At 42.1% G+C, this 21,879-nt stretch overlaps 1 protein-coding gene across 1 annotated transcript; it reads right to left on the minus strand.

The window, feature by feature from the left end:
* Positions 1-173: 173 nt before the first annotated feature.
* saraf (store-operated calcium entry-associated regulatory factor) lies at positions 174-20,961 on the minus strand. The gene is made up of 6 exons (XM_060840405.1): positions 20,827-20,961; positions 18,628-18,806; positions 11,830-12,235; positions 6,109-6,214; positions 2,973-3,088; positions 174-2,352 (listed from the first exon to the last, which is right to left on the minus strand). Exons 1-6 carry the CDS (start codon positions 20,909-20,911, stop codon positions 2,327-2,329), a joined length of 918 nt encoding a protein of 305 aa, XP_060696388.1. The 5' UTR covers positions 20,912-20,961; the 3' UTR covers positions 174-2,326.
* Positions 20,962-21,879: the final 918 nt, after the last annotated feature.

Raw genomic sequence — 21,879 nt, forward strand, 5'->3', positions numbered from 1 at the left:
TCTGTCCAAGGTTCTGTAGCTAACACACATGGTGGGCTGTTTTGGCCATTTATTCCTAACTGGCATGTGGTAGGCAGCGATAATGTATTGCCAACTAGTATAATCTTTCAACATCTGTCAAAAACGTACACAAAGCACTGTAGTAAAAGCACAAATCATTACAAGCTACGTCATCACAGAGGAAAAGGACAGAATTTTATTGAGAAAAATATTGAATGCTTTTGATTACAAGCAAAGCAACATTGCCCTTTCTTGCACAGTTTTATTGCTCATGAGATCAAAATAAAAATGCCCTACGACATGGAGCCTTCATTTTTGGGAATGGAATTGAGTCACAGTATCACAGAATCCCTACAGTGTAGAAACAGGCCCTTCAGCCCACCAAGTCCACACCAACCCTCCAAAGAATATCCCACCCAAACCCATTCCCCTACCCCATTTATCCCTGACTATTGCACCTAACCTACACATCCCTGAACACTATGGACAATTTAGCCTGGCCAATTCACCTAACCTGCACAGCTTTGGATTGTGGGAGGAAACTGTAGCACCCGGAGGAAACATAAGCCTTAAGAAATATTCTTGTTTTTGGGCGTGGCCAATTCATTTCAGTGCAAGGTACTTTTACATAATTGCATATATGTATGCATGGTAATTTAAAGGTCATAATTTGCAAGTGAGTCTTGAGTTACCAGAAGTTTGTAAAGAACTAAAGAAAACAGTGGTCTCAGAAATTCAAAACTTCAATATGTCAAAGGCAACACTGGGGTACCCTGCATATGATTTCCAAATCTCTCTATGCGATGGTTTCTTTCCTCAGGACATTTCTGGTTGTATCATGACTGATAAAGATACACTAGTTAGAAACCCTAATGTTGAATTGTGTAATTAGGAGAGCTACATACATTTCGATCATTTTCATTTAGCAATTCCTATATTCCCTGATTCTTTCCCAATGTCCCATGCAGGATGCAGGTGTACTCTAGCATTAAGTGGAGTCTTGGAGGACAAGTTTTACTTATTCAACTTTTCCATTATAATATATAATAAAGATATTCTTGTCTTTTGGAACATTTAGCCTCCTGTGTCTTTATAGAACTTACACTTTTCATTGTTGTGTAGGGCTGAAAAAAAGGGGGATTTAGCTTAAAACAAAATACAAGACTGAAGAAATTTATCACTGCTGGAAAGAAAGGGACAAGGCATTTCAAATTAACCTGTTGAGACTTCTGACCTAGTCCACCCCCAGTCCAACACCGGCACCTCCATGTCACGAAACAAAGGGAGATAATAGTCAGAAGTGGGAGGAAAGGGTCGTGAAGAATGTGAACCAGTGGTAAACAAACAGGAAAGGCCATGAGTCAGCACAGCATCACCTTGGAGGAATAACATTACATATTGAGCAGGTCCTTCTATGAAAACTGAGACAAAAGTTAATTTTTAAATGTCAGTATCTCCCAATATTCTTAGTTTAATTTGTCACATATGGGATTTCCTATAAAGTTGCAGAGGGGTAAAATGCACTTTGTGCAAAATTCCTTTCAAGTGTGCGCTGGCTATGACAGGAAATAGGAAATTTAGCAAAAGTACCACTTGGTTTTAGCAAATATGATCTTTGTTCTGCTTTACTCCATCTCAACTACTAGGAGACTTGCAAGTATGTTGGGATAGCAAACATATTAAGAGGAGGCAATGGCCTAGTGGTGTTATTACTGTTCTACCAATCCAGAGACCCAGGAAATGTTCTGAGGACCAGGGTTCAAATCATACCATGGCAGATGGTGGAATTTGAATTCAATAAATATCTGGAATTTAGAGTTTGATGATGACCATGAATCCATCATTGATTGTCAGGAAAAACCCATCTAGCTCACTAATTCCTTTCAGGAAGGAAATTGCCATCCTTACCTGGTGTGGCCTACATGTGACTCCTGACCCACACTCTTAACCTCCCTTTGTGCAATTACGGATGGCAATTACTGCTGGCCTAGCCAGCGACGCTCATATCCAGTGAATGAATTTTTTAAAAATGACTTTACATTACTAAATATTTTCTTTCAAAATTATAATAAATTATTGGCTGCCATTAATTAGCAGAAGTTCATGCATGAATTCCTCACTTTATGTAATACCCTCATTGTTATTACAGGCTCCAAATACAGTTGGATGCTACAAAAAAGTCAAATAATGAAAATTCTAAAACTATTCAACAATACAAGAATCTCTCTTGCTCACAAAATGCTACAGCCTTGGGCTGTGCAGACAAACTGAAGCAGCAAGTTTTGAACAATTCTACAATGAAATCTTCTCTCATATCTTGTACATTTCATCTTCTTTTTGTCCCACCAAATCCTGTTAAAGCAAAAGCGAGAGAATAATTTGATCCCTTAATTTTAACTGCTTTGCAAATACATTCTATATCTTATATAAAAAAAATCTTTTGCATACGATGCCTTTAGGCAGGAAACAATTTGCTAATGTGGCAACTTCATTTAACGTTTAAATAAAAGCAAACTAGTGTGGATGCTCAAAATCTGAAACAAACACAAAATGCTGGAGAACCTCAACATGTCTGTGGAGAGAGAGAACATGTTAATGTTTCAAGTCTGGTGTGACTTCTTCAGAACTTCAATTCTGAAGTAGTGATACAAAACTCAAAACATTAACTCTAGTTAGTCTCTTCAAGGATGCTGCCTGACCTACTGAGATTGCCATTATTTTGTGTTTGACCTTTTTAAGACTTCATTATTTCTCCAACTCTGCTGCCATTTTGAAACTTAATGTTTCATTATTGCTAATGGACAGCTCAATGTTGAGCTGAAAATGTGTTGCTGGAAAAGCGCAGTAGGTCAAGCAGCATCCAAGGAACAGGAGATTCGACGTTTCGAGCATAAGCCCTTCTTCAGCAATTGGTGAAAATAAAAAGCAGCAAAGCTATTGTCTCAACACTATTTAAAGGAAACCATGTTTACCTGATGTTGTCCTGGTTTCTCGGCCTTCAGGATTCCAACCAGCTTGCCCGCTTGTCTGTGGTTGATGTGCAGAATAATTTGGGTAGTGTACGTAAGGTGAAGGGCTTGGCTGTGATCTGAAGTGAAAAAGGTTAAAAAAAAATTATTATTTAGGCTTTAAAATAATATTTTTGATTCAAGTCCAGTTAACATTTTGCACTCCTGTGTCAGAAAAGCAGGTATATGAAATTACTTTCCACCCATTATTGGTCCATTAAAGACAAACCCTCCTCAGTACTGCATTACATTTACACAGGTAATAATACTTCAGCTAATTTTTCAGGAATAAATTAAACACAGCAATGAACATTGCCCAGACTTGTAGACATTAATTAAATTGCTAAATTTGTGGAGGCAATTTTTTTTTGGCAAACGGACTAGATAATGTGATGACACAATAGCTTTAAGAGGTGTTATTTTGTTGTGGTTTTTTTAATGAAAGAATGTTGAGACAGAGGTGCCCAGTCAATTAAGCAAATAGCTTTACAGCCTTGGAGTTTTTATTTTAAAAAGTTGGACTAATAAAAACAGCCCACGGAACCAGGATTTTAGTTTTAGCTTTCAGTACTTGCTGGGGTGGAAGTTCTTATCCCTCTCTCTGTTCCAGCTAAAAGTTTGGGACTGCTGGAATTGCACGTGAGACAATCTATTTTACTGAATTTGCCTTTGTTAAGGGTGCACTTATGGGATATTACTATTTGGAACAGTTCATTTGTTTACATATATTATTTTGTTAAGCATTTCAATAGTTACCGTTAAGTCAATTCTTTTCTTTTTATTTTGCCTGTATTTTAACCGTAGTGCAAAAATAAAGTGCGTTTTGATAAAAGTCAAGGAGTTTGACTAACCACATTACATCTGGAATGCAATGTCTTATACCTGCCTTTAAAAGAGAAAAAAAAATCAGGGTCTAGACTATCATCTTAATATATTTTGAGGGGGTTTGGTCTGGTCCATAATGCCTCAAACAGGAATTAAACTCAAATATGCAAACAAGGGGTCTTCGAGATCACTATGTCTCAGCGAGACATCTTTGTAGCAACGGCTCTTGCTTTTATCATGGTGCAAAAATGTGGCTATAGTTTCTTGGCATTTATGGTTTTGAAAACTAGTATTTAATCATTTTTAGTTACAATATAAGGGGAGAAGAGTTCAGGGTTAACTTGCTTCTGTAGTGCTATTCTTTAGGGCACTATTAGGTTTGAATAATGAAAATATTACAATGACGGCAAGCACATTGGAAGCCAACTTTGTGAAAAGGTTTGCACTTGTGTTCTTAAGCATTGCTGGCAGCATGCAGAGCAAATGAAGCATGATTTCAATCAGTGTGCATTGCTGGTTTGATGCCAGTGCTATCCTGTTAAAACTTGACTCTCTAACCTATATGCCCTCTGGTTCGGTCATCTGTTCACGATGTTAAACAACATAAAGATTGCCCAAAACTATTGTTCAGCAGTACTGGATTCTTCTTGTATGGCTAACTGCAATACATATATTGGGTGCTTCTCGGTACTTTAAGCAAAAACAGTTGGCTGGAGTGAGCTATCAGTTGATGTTGAAGCACCTTGTTGGTGACAAAGGCTTACGTACAAATTTGTTACTTCCTGAAATGTGGCCAGATTAGGTTTTCTTTAGTATTAAGTATGACTGGGACAATGAACAAAGGTCATGCAAAACATAACAAACTGCTAGGGAGAAGTAGATGTTGTGTACACTTTGGCTTGCTGGCATCTGTACTGTCCTTTCTCCTAAGCTAGACTTCATAAGTAGATCCTGCCTTTAAATTATTTGTAGTGTCATTATTGTTGTGTCTGGATGCCTGAAGTCGTGCTTCAAGGCATCTCTTTCATTTTCCCTGTTCAACCATGATTTGAAGTGCAATGTTCAAAAAAACTTGCAAAAAAATAAGTTGCACTTAAATTTAATCCAAAACCTAAGCCTTTCTCTGACCAAGATAAATGCAGCAAGACCTCCCAACTCCTGTACTCAATACTGACCAATAAAGGAAAGCATACACAATGTGACTGTCATAAACATGAACTTGGTCAACATACCTCCTCGCATCCGAGTAAAACCATCAATACCAACACACCTGCATCATTACCAGTGACCCTTGGATGTGTTTCAGGAATGGTGTTGGAATGGGCTGTGGATTGTGGTGAAGATGTGCCCAATGGTCAATGTGACACCAATGGATTTGGAGGAGCATTTCTGCACCCCTGCATTTCTACAGGGTGTTTGTGCTTTAAAAGTACTTTACTTCATACTTAGAATTACCTACTATAAGGGCTGTGAAAGAATCATGCATAGACCCACGCATTGATTGGTCAGCAATGTCTTAAGAACTTCTAATAGACCCCTCATTTACATATTGATAGCCATTCCACAGGTTGCATTCTCGACCACCCAAGCTAATGATCAGTGGCAACAAATAATCAAAAAATAAATCACTATTTTTACAGAATGTGAAATAAAATTTTGGATACATGGAGGTGTAGGTCGATACTGAAATATTAACTAATTCTTTAAAACTTGTTTTGTACTCCACAACCACCACAGCGCTCTGAAAGCTAGTGCTTCCAATTAAACCTGTTGGACCATAACCTGGTGTTGCAAGATTTTTAACTTTGTACACCCTAGTCCAACACCGGCATCTCCAAATCATGTTTAGAAACATATCATAATTAGTCAGAATTTAGCAACATCCACTTTTTAAACAGCAGTACTTATGACTCAGGATCATAAAAACCCAAATTTCACTTCATCGGATCAAGAGTTCACTTTTTAATGGGTGTCTCACAAGGGAACAAAAGTGAAGTAAGTTCTCCCCACATCAGTTAATTCCACTGATCATTAGCGTGGATGGTCGAGAATGCAACCTGTGGAATGGCTGTCAATGACAGAGCATGACTTCAGGATTTTCACCTTCTTCTACAATTTGGTCACACCTTTAAGTTACCATCAAATTCAAAGGGGTTCCTTACCAAAACCACTGTAAATGTGCATTTGTGGCTTTATTAAGGATAATCTGATCAGAAACAAGAATTCTAAAAAGTGTGCTCATATCATTTAATCTTTAAGACTGTAAATGTAATACCTTCTGCTGGAAAGCAAGTATCCAAGCAAACCACCTGTTCCTAAACCTGTCCAAAATCCTGGTCCTGAGCTTCTACTCCGTGGATACGCCCCATGAGATGTGTAACCTCGAAACAAAATACATTTGCAGATTACACAAGGCAAGATAACCAATAATGGTGGAGCAATGCTGGATTTTTCCAATGAATATGAAGGAGCAATCATAGAAATGAAGCAGAAGAATATCTGGCATCTTGTGATGAAGAAAGTTCTTTTTTTAAAACTCTAATGAAGAGGATAGACAACAGTTGCATTAAATGATTAAAGTAAGATAAAATAAAGGGATGAACAACAATGCTAGCACAGGCTAGAAGCTGTTGATTAAGGTTTTTGTTTTTCATTGCAGAGACATTTTACTCTGGAAATAAATAGAGGATTAAGCTGCAAAGTCATGGAGATATATAACATGGAAACAGACTCTTCGAACCAACTCGTCCATGCCAACCAGCTATCCCAAACCAATCTAGTCCCACATCCCTCCAAACCTTTCCTAAACAAATACCCATCCAGATGCCTTTTAAATGTTGCAATTGTACCAGCCTCCACCACTTCCTTGGGCAGCTCATTGCACACATGCACCACCCTCTGCCTGTAAAAGTTGTCCCTTAGGGCAAGATATCCTGTATATCTTTCTCCTCTGACCCTAAACCTATGCCCTCTAGTTCTGAACTCCCCCACACCAGGGAAAAGACCTGGTCTATTTACCCTATCCATGCCCCTCATGATTTTATAAGCCTAAGGTCACCCCTCAGCCTCCAATGTTCTAGGGAAAACAGCCTCGACCTGTTCAGCCTCTCCCTATAGCTCAAATCTTCCAACTCTGGCAACATCCTTAAGTCTTTTCTGAACGCTTTCAAGTTTCACAACATCCTTCCAATAGGAAGGAGACCAGAACTGCACGTAATATTCCAACAGTGGCCTAGCCAATGTCCTGTACAGCAGCAACATGACCTCCCGACTCCTGTACTCAATACTGATCAATAAACGAAAGGATATCAAACACTTTCATCACTATACTATCTACGTGAGATTCCACTTTCAAGGAGCTGTGAACATGCACTCCAAGATCTCTTTGTTCAGCAATACTCCTTAGGATCTTACCGTTAAGTGTATAAGTCCTGCTAAGATTTGCTTTCCCAAAATGCAGCACCTCGCATTTTAGATTAGGTTACTTAGTGTGGAAACAGGCCCTTTGGCCCAACAAGTCCACACCGACCCACCGAAGCGCAACCCACCCATACCCCTACCTAACACTACGGGCAATTTAGCATAGCCAATTCACCTGACCCGCACATCTTTGGACTGTGGGAGGAAACCCACACAGACACGGGGAGAATGTGCAAACTCCACACAGTAAGTCGCCTGAGTCGGGAATTGAACCCGGGTCTCAGGCGCTGTGAGGCAGCAGTGCTAACCACTGTGCCTCCGCGCTGCCCACTTATCTAAATTATCTAATTTATTTAAATTAAACTCCATCTGCCACTCCTTAGTCCACTGGCTCATCTGATCAAGATCCCGTTGTAGTCAGAGGTAACATTCTTCACTGTCCACTACATCTCCAATTTTGGTGTTATCTGCAAACTTATTAACTATTCCTCTTAAGCTCACAACCAAACCATTTATATAAAAATGAAGAAAAGCAGTGGACCCAGCACCAATCCTTGAGGCACGCCACTGGTCACAGGCCTCCAGTCTGAAAAACAACCCTCCACCACTACCCACTGTCTTCTACCTTTGAGCCAGTTCTGTATCCAAATGGCTAGTTCTCCCTGTATTCCATGAGATCTAATTTTACTAATCAGTCTCCCATAGGGAACCTTGTTGAACACCTTATGAAGTCCATATAGATCATGTCCACTGCTCTGTCCTCATCAATCCTCTTTGTTACTTCTTCAAAAAACTCAATCAAGTTTGGCAGACATGATTTCCCACGCACAAAGCCATGTTGACTATCCCTAATCAGTGCTTGCCTTTTCAAACACATGAACATCCTGTCCCTCAGGATTCCCTCCAACAACTTGCCCACCATCGACATCAGGCTGCTCACTGGTCTATGGTTCCCTGGTTTGTCCTTACCACCCTTCTTAAACAGTGGCACCATGTTAGCCAACCTCCAGTCTTCTGACATCTCACCTGTGACTATCGATGATACAAATATCTCAGCAAGAGGCCCAACAATCATTTCCCTAGCTTCCCACAGAGTTCCAGGGTACACCTGATCAGGTCCTGGGGCTTTATCCCCTTTTAAGTCAAATCAACAAAATGTAAAAACCATGAAATATAGAGAGAAGCACGGGAAGCACACAGCAGGGTGTTTGAATTTAATGAAGCAAAATGAGGTAGATTAAGGACATTAGAAATATGGAAGCTGAAGGGAAACAAAGCTCCATGGTAATATCCTTTCCATTCACTGATATCGCTTAAACTTCACTGGAGTCAGATAACCTCAAATGAATTAAAAAAGATGGTAAATAGAAGACCCGTATAAGCAACACAATTGTAGCCATTGATCTTTACCTCAATTGTGACTTACAAATTCAGATGTGGAAAATTATATATGTGATCATTTGAAAAGCTGATTAGACAGATTCTGTATCAAATTAGACAGAATTAGCATTAATTCAGGAGGGTGTGTTAGATCTTCTCTCTTGTGCAAAGGTAAGGGAATGACACAGCTGAGAAAAACAGGGATGGGAAAACGGATTTTTTTAAGCCACTGATGCCACTAGTAAAGTATGCAGCAGTAGGAACGATAGAACAGAAACCTCAGGAAGAGAAATTGTATTTGCATAGTATGTTAATCCAGCTTTACCTAGAATACAACTCTGATCACTGATGGGAGGGGAACAAAAAGATAAGGGACACTGAAAGATAATACTGGGCAGCTCGTTATAAGGAGAAACAACTAATATTTCAACATTTTCTTTTGAGGTCTTGAGACACAGTGAGCCACACAATCCCTAACTTGTGAATCCCTACCTTGGGGCCAGAAGTTCCAGTTTAAATCCTATGACATAAAAGCATGTCCCAGGAGGCTGACTGCAACCAATTTATACTGAGTGAGGCTCAGTGCTGATATTACAGAATAATTCTAGATCAAACAGGGTGCAGACAAGACAAACATCAACATGGAAAACCCAGGTCATAAGTTCTACAAAAATTCTCAAATTTAAAAATAAGATGAATATACAGATTAAACTTAACTCTTTCATGATTGGACTGCCAAAGTCAAGACAGTAGATTAAAAATATCTGGTATATAAAAACAAATTTGAAATATTGAGCTTTCAATTTCTTAGACTCAAAGATGTTGAAGGTTATGAGGGATTTTAAAGACATAAATATAGTTTTTCTTTATGACAAAATAGCAAACAGACTCAGAGGTGCACAATTCAGAAACAGACCCTACGGTCCAACTTGTCCATGCCGACTAGGTATCCTAAATTAATCCAATCCCATTTGCCAGCATTTGGCCCATTTCCCTATAAACCCTTCTTACTCACATACCCATCCAGATGCCTTTTAAATGTTGTAATTGTTCCAATCCCCACCACTTCCTCTGGCAGGTCAGTCCACACATGCACTACACACTGCTTAAAAAGATGGCCCTTAAGTCCCTTTTAAGTCTTTCCCCTCTCACCTTATAACTATGCCCTCTAGTTTGGATTCCCTATCCTGGGAAAAAGACCTTGTCTATTCACTCTATCCACGCCCCTCATGATTTTATAAACTTCTACGAGGTGACCTCTCAGTCTCCGACACTCCAGGGAAAATAGCCCCCGCCTATTCAGCCTCTCCCTATAGTTCAAATCATCCAACCCTGGCAACATACTTGTAAATATTTTCTGAACCCTTCCAAATTTCACAACATCTTTCCTATAGCAGGAGACCAGAATTGGACACTATTCCAAAAGTGGCTTAACCAATGTCCTGTACAGATGCAACTTGACATCCCAACTCCTGTACTCAATGCACTGACCAATAAAGGCAAATGCCTTCTTCACTACCTTTTCTACTTGTGACTCAGTTTTCAAGTTTTTCAATGTATCTGCACTCCTAGTTTTCTTTGTTTAGTCACACTCTCCAAGATCCTATCATTAAGTGTACAAGTCCTGCCCTGACTTGCCTTTCCAAATACAAAACCGCACATTTATCTAAATTAAACTCCTTGGCCCATCTGATCAAGGTCCCGCTATACTGAGATAAACCTCCTTCACTTCCCATTGCACTTCAATTTTGGTGTCATCTGCAAACTTATTAACCATGCCTATATTCACATCCAAATCATTTATATAAATGACAAACAGCAGCGTACAGCACTATACCTTGCTGCACACCACTGGTCACAGGCTTCCAGTCCGAAAAACAACCCTCAACCACTACACTCTGTCTCCTACCAGAGGTGTGCAGGTGAGATAATCAGTAAAAGCAGGTCAAATTTATAACAATGTTATTACACAACAAAGAGATGGAAGCAGCCTATATAGCAGCTTTTAAAACTTGAAAGGGGGGGGGGGGGAAAAAGGCTTAACCAAACAACAAATTAAGCAGGAATGAGATGAGAGGTAAGATCTTGAGTGACTTTAACAAAGTGGATGTGGAAAGGATGTTTCCTCTTGAAAGTCAGTAAAGAACAGGTGGACACAGTTTTCAAGTGTGGGGCAGCCCTTTCCAGAAGACCATAAAACATAGGAGCAGAAATAGTCTCCTCCACCATTCAATGAGATCATGGCTGGACTCCTCAACTCCATTTTCCTGTCTTTTCCTCATAACCCTTCGATTCCATTACTGAGCAAAAATCTTTCTGTCTTGGCCTTCAATGGACTTAGAAACCATCTAGAGCTCTCTATGGTCAAGAATTTCACAGATTCACGACCCCCACGGAATAATTTCCTCCTCAACTCTATTCTAATTGGGTGACCGCTCACTGAGATTTTGCCTGGCATTCTGGACTCAACACTTGGAAACAACCTCTAGAATCTAACTTGTCAAGTCCCATTAAGAATTGTATATATTTCACCTCTCATTCTTCTAAACTGTAGTTAGAACAGGCCCAACCCCCTCAATTTTGTCTCAGAAGGAAATGCCTCCAAACATATAATTAGCCTAAGGTACCCACTCTGGATTGCTTTCAAAACTAATATATCTTTCCTTAATAAAGGGACTAAAACTATTCACAGCAGTCAAGGTGTAGTCTGATTCGTGCCTTGTATTGTTTTAGCAAAACTTCCCTTTTTTTATACTCCACTCCCTTTACAATAAATTCCCTTTTGCCTTTCCCATCAGCTACTAAATGTGCATGCTAGCTTTTGTGATTTCTGTACAGACAGATGAGGTGGTTTTTTTTCCCTTAGACTGTTGTGCAACTTTGGAACATTCTACTTCATAAGGTGCTGAAAGCAAATCCATTGTCTAATGAAAATCCATCTAACTCTGTATTAAGTATTCAACGGAATTGATGGTTACTGGGGACAGCTGGGAGTGTGGATTTTGAAATGGAGAATCCATAATCTTAATGAATGGTCTTAATGGTCCACTTCTACTCATACATCATATGTTTGTCCAAAGTAGGGTGCACATCTGCTAGACCAAGTTGCCTCTTCTGAAGAAATGCAATATTTTAATGATTGTTGCTTTCAATAGCTGTACAATCTTATTTTATTAAAGAATCCTGACAGATTTACCTCCAAAGTCTGGTTTAAAGCCAGGTGGTGGTGGATGTCCAGAGGGGCCTGCGTTGTTGAAACATTCATCATAACCTTGAGTACTGCTTTGCGGCATCTCATTACTGTTATTTTGGCTTCTCAAACACATGAGGTAGATCAGATAAGCAAGAAAAAACAGTCCAAGTATCACAAGATAAGAGGATGAATCATCGGAATCTGCGGGAATTTCATTGTTATTTGGTTTATAAGCAAATTCAGAATTAGATTTCTTTCTCCGAAGACCTTCCTCAGTAAGTTCAATGACATATTCCAATCCGCAGGATCCCCTCAAAATATAAGGATCTTCTGGATAGTTATATCCCTCACAACTGACGGTGATTGCTCCAAATTGATATGCTTTTTCCAAGTCTGTCTTGCATTCCCACTATGATCGTGTGTCAGATATGGGGGTTTAAGAAGAGATAAAGTTAATTGGGTTAATTACCATTTTAACTGTTCAGTCTGAAAGAAAGAACAATCATAACATTAAATAGCACAAAAGGAGGCCATTCAGCTCGATTTACTTGCGTTGGCTTTTTAAAAGAGGTACCTACATACCAACACAAACACTCTTTCCCAATAATCATGCAATTTAAAAGAAAATTTTCAAGTACATGTTCAATTTCTTTCCAAAGGTTGCCAATAATTCTACTCCTTCATTCCTTCAGATTGAACTCTTAAGATCTCAAATGCACAATGATTAAAAAACATCCCAAGGTTGTTTATCCCCCTTTATCAAGTTACTTTCCAGCGATACAATTAACTCTGTCAAATTTTCTATCAGTCCCATTGCCTCAATCAACAGTTCACTCCTTACATTCAATGCTGCACTGAGGAATTAAATTGAAATTCTACCTTTGAGACAATGCCCTTTTGATGCAGAATTTCAGATTGTGTTAAACATATTGCCATTTATCTCGCCCTATACCTGCTCAGATCCTGAATATTTTATTAGTGAGCCCGCTCTTCTCCAGCATAACTATTCCCAACTTCCCTTCATAACTCAGGCATCAGTTATTTTCTGCTGCACCAACTTCAATGCCAAGGGCTTTTCTTTCACACATTAGCCAAGGTTAGACACAGTACTTCAGTGAGGTTGGATCAGAGTTCTGTATGAACTCAGAATCAATCACTCATATAATCAATGGAATGAAGTAAATAACGCCTATTTAATTTTGTCATTGAAGTAATCAGAAACTGCTTTAGCAAAGATTTGTCTTCCAGTGTCCCCAATACCATCTATTATTTTCTCTCGTATGGCAAAATAACATTCAGCTTATATTGCCAATGTATTATCTGTTCCCAATCCACAGTCACACTAAATGACACTTGTCACTTGGCTCCTCAATCTTTCCAACTGTATTATTTGATCAATGTGTTCTCTAGGAGAAAGTGAGGACTGCAGATGCTGGAGACCAGAGTTGAAAAGTGTGGTGCTGGAAAAGCGCAGCAGGCCAGGCAGCATCCGAGGAGCAGGAGAATCAACATTTCGGGCAAAGGCCTTTCTTCAGGAAAGAGGCTAGTGTGCCAAGCGGGCTGAGTTAAAGAGCGGGGGAAGCTAGGAATACGACAGGTGGAAAGAAGTGAGGGTGATAGGCCAGAGTCGGAGTGGGGGTGGGGACGGAGAGGTCAGAAAGAAGATTGCAGGTCAAGAGGGCGGTGCTGAATCCAGGGGTTGGGACTGAGATAACTGTGTGTGGGGGTGGGGGGTGGGGGTGGGGGTGGGGGTGGGGGGGGGGGGGGGGGGGGGGTGGGGAGGAGAAATGAGGAAGCTGGAGAAATCTACATTCATCCTGTGTGGTTGGAGGGTTCCTAGGTGGAAGATGAGGCACTCTTCCTCCAGGCGTCGTGTGGCCAGGGTCTGGCGATGGAGGAGGCCAAGGACCTGCATGTCCTTGGCAGAGTGGGAGGGGGAGTTAAAGTGTTCAGCCACGGGGTGGTTGATGCGGGTGTCCCAGAGGTGTTCCCTGAAACAATCTGCAAGTAGGCGGCCTGTCTCCCCAATGTAGAGGAGACTACATCGGGTGCAGCGGATTCAGTAAATGATGTGTGTGGAGGTGCAGGTGAATTTGCGACGGATATGGAAGGATCCACTGGGGCCTTGGAGGGAAGGGAGGGGGGAGGTGTGGGCGCAAGTTTTGCACTTCTTGAGGTTGCAGGGGAAGGTGCCGGGAGTGGAGGTTGGGTTCGTGGGGAGTGTGGACCTGACGAGGGAGTCGCGGAGGCAGTGGTCTTTCCAGAATGCTGATAGGGGTGGGCAGGGAAATATATCCTTGGCGGTGGGGTCTGTTTGGAGGAGGCGGAAATGACGGAGGATGATACGATGTATCCGGAGGTTGGTGGAGTGGAAGGTGAGGACCAGTGAGGTTCTGTCCTGGTGGCGATTGGAGGGGCGGGGTTCAAGGGCAGAGGAGCGGGAAGTGGAGGAGATGGAGTGGAGAGCATTGTCGACCACGTCGGTGGAGAAATTGCGGTGTGAAGGAGGAGGCCATTCGGGCTGTTTGGTATTGGAATTGGTCCTCCTGGGAGCAGATGCAGCGGAGGTGAAGGAATTGGGAATATGGGATGGTGTTTTTACAGGAGGCAGCATGGGAGGAGGTGTAATCTAGGTAGCTGTGGGAGTCGGTCCGTTTGTAGTAAATGTCTGTGTTGAGTCGGTCACCCGAGATAGAAATGGAGGGTTTAGGAAGGGGAGGGAGGAGTCTGAGACGGTCCAGGTAAATTTGAGGTCGGGGTGGAAGGTGTTAGTAAAGTGGATGAACTGTACAATGTGTTCCCTGTTGGTTGTATTCCCATTAGTTTCATATTGTCTGCAGATTTTGTGCCCATTTCGAATTTAAGGGTATCCTAAGCAGGAATTAGACTTTTGGCAATTCCTGAAGCAACTTCCCAGTTCCAATCCTTTCTTTCAAAATAAAACTATTCATCACACTTTAGATAATGTTTGATCCTTTTTAGAAGCACTATGCCTCTGATCAATGTTTCTACAAATAACTTTAGCAAATGATGTTTTGAAGTTTAAATAAAGAAGAGTCAATTTAAAATCCCCAAAGGATTCTTCATGTAAAATCTTAAACCCACAGCTCAGTATTTTTCACGATATGTCATTAGTCAGTCCTCACTCTCCAATGCCTTCTCACCAGAGAGTCAGGCTACCTCACAATAGTAACACTATGTAGTGAATTGGCGATGCTAAATTTCCCGTAGTTAGGTACTTTAGTCAGGGGTGAATGTAGGGGAGTGGGTCTGGGTAGGTTGCTCTTCAGAGGGCCGGTGTGGACCTGTTGGACCGAAGGGCCTGTTTCCACACTATAGGGAATCTAATCTAATTTAAGTTTTTCCTCACTGTTTTCCAAATAGTGGCAACATGTTCCTCTGTTTCCTTTTCTCAATAATATAGAAACCAGAGCAATGCCTTATACATGTATAAGTTTCATTTATTACTTCATTAAATATTCCAGGATGCAGTTTGTCACGACACAAGATCTGGCATGCTTCATTGTACTCACAGATATTTTTCCTTCAAGGTCTAACCATCTTAATCTAAAAACTATTTCAACAAGGAGAAGATTCCTCTATAAACATGAGCAAATAATTCACTTAGTCAATTTGCTTTAGTATTCTTGAAAAGGTTCTACAATTTTTAAAAATTAATTCAGGGGGTGTGGCTGTTGCTAGCTCGCCCAGCATTTATTGCCCATTCCTAATTGTTTAGAGTGCAGTTAAGAGCCAACCACGTTGCTGTGGGTCACACATCGGGCAGATCAGGTAAGGATGAATTTACTTCTCTCAAGGATATTAGTGAACAAGATGAGTATTTTTGACAATTGACAATGGTTCCATGGACATCATTAAACCTTAATTCCAGATTTTTACTGAATTCAAATTCCAACCTCTGCCAGAAAAGGATTTGAGCTCAGTTCCCCAGAACATTACCTGGGTCTCTGGACCTTATAATAATATCACTCGGCTATTGCCTCCCCTTTTTCCTAACCGCCCATTTATTACCATTATTCTGTTATAACAAATATATTCTGTAGTCAGTTTTGACTGTCATAGATATGCACAGAACGGAAACAGACCCTTTGGTCCAACTCATCCATGCCAACCAGATATCCCTACCCAATCTAGTCCCACCTGCCAGCACCCGGCCCATATCCCTCTAAACCCTTCCTATTCATATACCCATCCAAATGCCTTTTAAATATTGTAATTGTACCAGCCTTCACCACTTCCTCTGGCAGCTCATTCCATACACGTACCACTCTTGTGTGAAAACGTTGCCCCTTAGGTCTCTTTTATATCTTTCCCCTCTCACCCTAAACCTATGCTCTCTAGTTCTGGACTCCCCCACTCCACGGAAAAGACTTTGTCTATTAATTTTATCCATGCCCCTCATGATTTTATAGATCTCTACAAGGTTAGCCCTCAGCCTCTGACAGTCCAGGGGAAATAGCCCTAGCTGATTCAACCTCTCCCTATAGCTCAAATCCTCCAACCCTGGCAACATCCTTGCACATCTTTTCTGAACTCTTAAGTTTCACAACATCCTTCACATAGGAAGGAGACCAGAATTGCACACAATATTCCAAACCAATGTCCTGAACAGTTGCAACGTGACCTCCCAACTCCTGTACTCAATACTCTGACCAATAAAGGAAAGCATACCAAACACCTCCTTCACTATCCTATCTACCTGCGATTTTACTTTCAAGGAGCTATGAACCTGCACTCCAAGGTCTCTTTGTTCAGCAACACTCCCCAAGACCTTACCATTAAGTGTATAAGTCCTGCTAAGATTTGCTTTCCCAAAATGCAGTACCTCAGATTTATCTAAATTAAACTCCATCTGCCACTCCTCAGCCATTGACACATCTGATCAAAATCCTGTTGTAATCTGAGGTAACCTTCTTCGCTGTCCACTATACCTTCAATTTTTGTCTCATCTGCAAACTTACTAACTATACCTGCTATGCTCACATCCAAATCCTTTATCTAAAAGTAACGAATGTAATTTATATAAATGATGAAAAGTAGTGGACCCAGCACCGATCCTTGTAGCACTCCACTGGTCACAGGCCTCCAATCTGAAAAACAACCCTCCACCATCACCCTCTGTCTTTACATTCGAGCCAATTCTGTACCCAAATGGCTAGTTCTCCCTGTATTCCATGAGATCTAACCTTGCTTACCAGTGTTCCATGGAGAATCTTGCTGAAGGCCTTACCAAAATGCATATAGATCATGTCTACTGCTCTACCCTCATCAATCCTCTTTGTTACTTCTTCAAAAAACTCAATCAAGTTTTGTCCTGACTAGTTCCTTACTCTCCTTTCTGTTTCCATGTCTGTGTTATTTTTACGCAATGAAACAAATGGTCAAGAATTCTCGTGAGGATACACAACTAATGTAACAAATCAAGTGTGAAGTCTAAATGGAATATAAGCAAAATATATGAAACTACATCATAATCATATCATATATTTTTCAGGATCAGCAAATATGTAGAAGATGTATGGAAGTATAGCGGAAGAAACAATTCAGGCTTTCATGAGAAATTGATAATCAACTGAAGGGAACAGTTGAAAGACGATAGGGAAAGAGCAGGGGAGTTGGACTAGCTGACTTACTCTTATAGAGTTGGTGTGAACACAACAGTCCAAACGGTCACCTTGTGAGATGATACCATTCTATGATTCTAACATGCAGTTACCCAAATATTTTTTAATAGCTTCCAGCTAGCCAACAAATCGAGAAGTGTGCGCTGTCTACAGAGCACAAAAACAAAAGTGTGACTTTTTAATGAATCAAACTGTAGAACTGTGATTGACAATACAGGCTGATCAGAATCTGTCAGATAGCATTTATAGCAGCAATAATGGTGAAATTATCTACTTGCCATCATTAATGTAGTACTCAGTAGAACAGTGTCACATCACAACCACCTGATGAAGGAGCAGCACTCCGAAAGCTAATATGCTTCCAATCAAACCTGACGGATTATAACTTGGTGTTGTGTGATTTTTAACTTTGTATACCCTAGTCCAACACCGGCATCTGCAAATCACGACTGCTGATAAGAAGAATTGTTTTCTTAGCAAGGATTACAGGGAGTGGGCAGGAAAGTGGAACGAGGTCAAGATAATATCAGTCATGATCACATCAAATGACAGGGCATGCTTGACAGGCTGAGTTGTCTATTGCCGCTTCTAGCTCTCATTCTTATTACTCCTCTGAAAGTGACAAACTCCTGCCTTAACAGTGCTAAAGCCATCACCATCATTCCTAGCCTGTCATTCTCGGCATTTGTCATCACACAATTCTCTGTGGTGCAAACATCTAATGGACGTTATGCACTACAGAAAAGCTTGTTATTTTCTCCTCCACATTTCTATCTTTGCAATATTTATTTCTAAAAAGTAAGAAATGTTGTATCCTGGAAGTAATCCACTTTCCCACTGTACTCCTCCACCCCTTAAAGCACTCTTCTGATTCCACCAAAACATATGTTCCCAAGATTGAGAAAATGTAAAGGAATTAACCATCAGCAACTACTGCTTTCTGAAGAAGGGTTACACCTGAAACATTGACTTCTCCATCTCCTGATACTGTCTGGCTTGCTGTGTTCTTCCAGCCTCCTGCTTGTTTATCTTGGATTCCAGCATCTGCAGTTTTTCTTTTGTTCCTAACTGCTTCCAGAGAGCAACCCTCACTATAAACTAATTCAATATCACTCGGTTATATTTAGAAATTAGACTGGTACATTCAACTACATACCTGAACATCGTAACCATCCCAACCTTTGTTATAACACTGCACCACTTTCGGAAGCAAGACACTGCAGCCAGCTGAGCCACCAACACACCGCAGCTGAGGTACAGGATGTGTTCTGCGGCCAGTGGTATATTTACCACTGTATAATGTCAGAGTTTGGATGTCACGGAGCAGAATTCTTTCTGTAAACGGAAAGAGACATTACAGAAATTGTTACTCGCTATTTCATGGAAGAGTTATTGATTTACCTTACTCAACCACCGTTATTTAATTTCAGACTTGAGGGATGATTGGAAGAGGTATCAGTGGTGGGTTAATTAGATGAGAAAGAAATAGTGTGATACAGTGAAACTAAGTTGTTACACAAATATGCTTGTGGATGTCAGACAATATACATAGATTTGTCAGTTATTGCATTAATTGTGAATGTTAAAGGATGGATATAACTCAGCCTGACAGTGAGCCCTTGACAGTTAAGCAAAGGCTACTGAGCACATATACTGGCAAATTTAAAATGATTCAGTGAGAACTTTGGGGTAACCTACACCACTCAGCAAGAGTACTGATGCAACAGACATCAATAACGAATCACTTGGCAATTAGCTGTGTTGCTTTACTTTGTAACTTTAGTGGGCAGCACGGTGGCACAGTGGTTAGCACTGCTGTCTCACAGCGCCGGAGACCCGAGTTCAATTCCTGACTCAGGCGACTGACTGTGTGGAGTTTGCACGTTCTCCCTGTGTCTGCGTGGGTTTCCTCCGGGTGCTCCGGTTTCCTCCCACAGTCCAAAGATGTGCGGGCCAGGTGAATTGGCCATGCTAAATTGCCCGTAGTGTTAGGTAAGGGGTAAATGTAGGGGAATGGGTGGGTTGCGCTTCGGCAGGTCGGTGTGGATTTGTTGGGCCGAAGGGCCTGTTTCCACACTGTAAGTAATCTAATCTAATCTAACAAACCCCCCTTGTTTCTGCATGAGGTGGTTATGAATTGAGGGACTGTTATCAGAACAGATGTTTATTTGAAATCCCATCTCTCCCTAAGGTCAGGGACCCCACAGCATCATTTTGATGAGCAAGAAAGCAATGTGTTAGCAATAGTTTATCCCTTACACAACATCCCTACAGCTGAACTTTTATTTCAAACCTCCAGCATCCTTGCATTTTGCTGCTGTCATTACCAAACCAGATTTCATTAGGGGCCATATTCCTAATTGGCAGAAGCCAGAACTTTTTATTTTTTTATTAAAAAAAAGGGGCAGCGGAAAATCTACAAGTCTCTCTAGACAAGCATTGTGGGAACTGTCACACTTGATAAATTGTCACTCTTTAAGGATATTAAGTGGCAGCTGGAGATTTGTGACAGGTTTTTTGATTAGATTAGATTACTTATAGTGTGGAAACAGGCCCTTCGGCCCAACAAGTCCACACCGACCCGCGGAAGCGCAACCCACCCATACCCCTACATATACCCCTTACCTAACACTACGGGCAATTTAGCATGGCCAATTCACCTGACCCACACATCTTTGGACTGTGGGAGGAAACCGGAGCACCCGGAGGAAACCCACGCAGACACGGGGAGAACGTGCAAACTCCACACAGTCAGTCGCCTGAGGTGGGAATTGAACCCAGGTCCCTGGCGCTGTGAGGCAGCAGTGCTAACCACTGTGCCACCGTGCGAGAGTCAGGTCATAAACCTGCTAATGATCGGAGTGGGTCAGAAGTCACACAACACCAGGTTATAGTCCAACAGGTTTAATTGAAAGTACAAGCTTTCGGAGCGCTGCTCCTTCATCAGGAGATTGGGCAGCGCTCTGAAAGCATGCGATTTCAAATAACCTTACTGGACTATGTAAAAGATATAAACAATGACTGCAGATGCTGGAAACCAGATTCTGGATCAGTGGTGCTGGAGGAGCACAGCAGGTCAGGCAGCATCCGAGGAGCAGCAAAATCAATGTTTCGGGCAAAAGCCCTTCATCAGGAATAAGGGCAGAGAGCCTGGCTTGGCCTGGCCTGGCCTGGCCTAGCTCAGCTGAGCTCAGCTCAGCTCAGTCCAGTCCAGTCCAGTCCAGTCCAACACCCAGCAGCTAGACGCCATGATGGCAGTGGTTTCAGGGCCTCCTGCTCTTCCTTCCATGTACGGGGCTGCCGCTGACGCCGCCGCCGCAGCGAAGCAATGAGCACACCGCTCTCTGGCTCCTACCTGAATCCTGAGCTCCGTTCACCTGCAGCAGAAACGGCAGAAGGCACAGGCCGAGGCCACACCGATAGTGATGGAGCAAAGACATCCCCCTTCCCCCTCCTCCAACAACAAGAGGCCGGACCCAGGGGAACGCATGCGCACTCCTGCGGCCGACCGCACAATGCGATGACGCAGAATTACGTCAGACACCGCGCGGGGCCCTGTCGACGTCAACACGGGGTAGGCCACGCCCATTACTCTGCACAGAATCTGACCCCAACCTTAGACCCACCCACTGACCCCAAACCCACCCATTGAACCCAACCTTAAACCTTCTCACTGACCCCCAACCCAACAACTGACCCCAACCTTACACCCTACCACTGACCCCAACCTTAGACCTTCTCACTGACCCCAAACCCACCCACTGACCCCAACCTTAGACCTTCTCACTGACCCCAAACCCACCCACTGACCCCAATCCTTAAACCTTCCCACTGACCCCAAACCCACCCACTGACCCCAACCTTAAACCTTCTCACTGACCCCAAACCCACCCACTGACCCCAACCTTAAACCTTCTCACTGACCCCCAAACCCACCCACTGACCCCAACCTTAAACCTTCTCACTGACCCCCAAACCCACCCACTGACCCCAACCTTAAACCTTCCCACTGACCCCCAAACCCACCCACTGACCCCAACCTTAAACCTTCTCACTGACCCCCAAACCCACCCACTGACCCCAACCTTAAACCTTCTCACTGACCCCAAACCCACCCACTGACCCCAACCTTAAACCTTCTCACTGACCCCCAAACCCACCCACTGACCCTAACCTTAAACCTTCTCACTGACCCCCAAACCCACCCACTGACCCCAACCTTAAACCTTCTCACTGACCCCCAAACCCACCCACTGACCCCCAAACCCACCCACTGACCCCAACCTTAAACCTTCTCACTGACCCCAAACCCACCCACTGACCCCAACCTTAAACCTTCTCACTGACCCCCAAACCCACCCACTGACCCTAACCTTAAACCTTCTCACTGACCCCCAAACCCACCCAC

Source organism: Hemiscyllium ocellatum, chromosome 2 (genome assembly GCF_020745735.1).
Source record: "Hemiscyllium ocellatum isolate sHemOce1 chromosome 2, sHemOce1.pat.X.cur, whole genome shotgun sequence".
Taxonomy (NCBI): domain Eukaryota; kingdom Metazoa; phylum Chordata; class Chondrichthyes; order Orectolobiformes; family Hemiscylliidae; genus Hemiscyllium; species Hemiscyllium ocellatum.

Bases quoted from the DNA above. Each gene is read 5' to 3' on its own strand.
- saraf (XM_060840405.1), bottom strand. From the start codon at position 20,911: ATGTCTTTGCTCCATCACTATCGGTGTGGCCTCGGCCTGTGCCTTCTG. The intron at 3,089-6,108 runs GTATTACATTTA...TTTTCACTTCAG, and splicing joins TACTTGCTTTCCAGCAGAAG to ATCACAGCCAAGCCCTTCAC. The intron at 2,353-2,972 runs GTAAACATGGTT...TTGCTTTAACAG, and splicing joins AGAAACCAGGACAACATCAG to GATTTGGTGGGACAAAAAGA.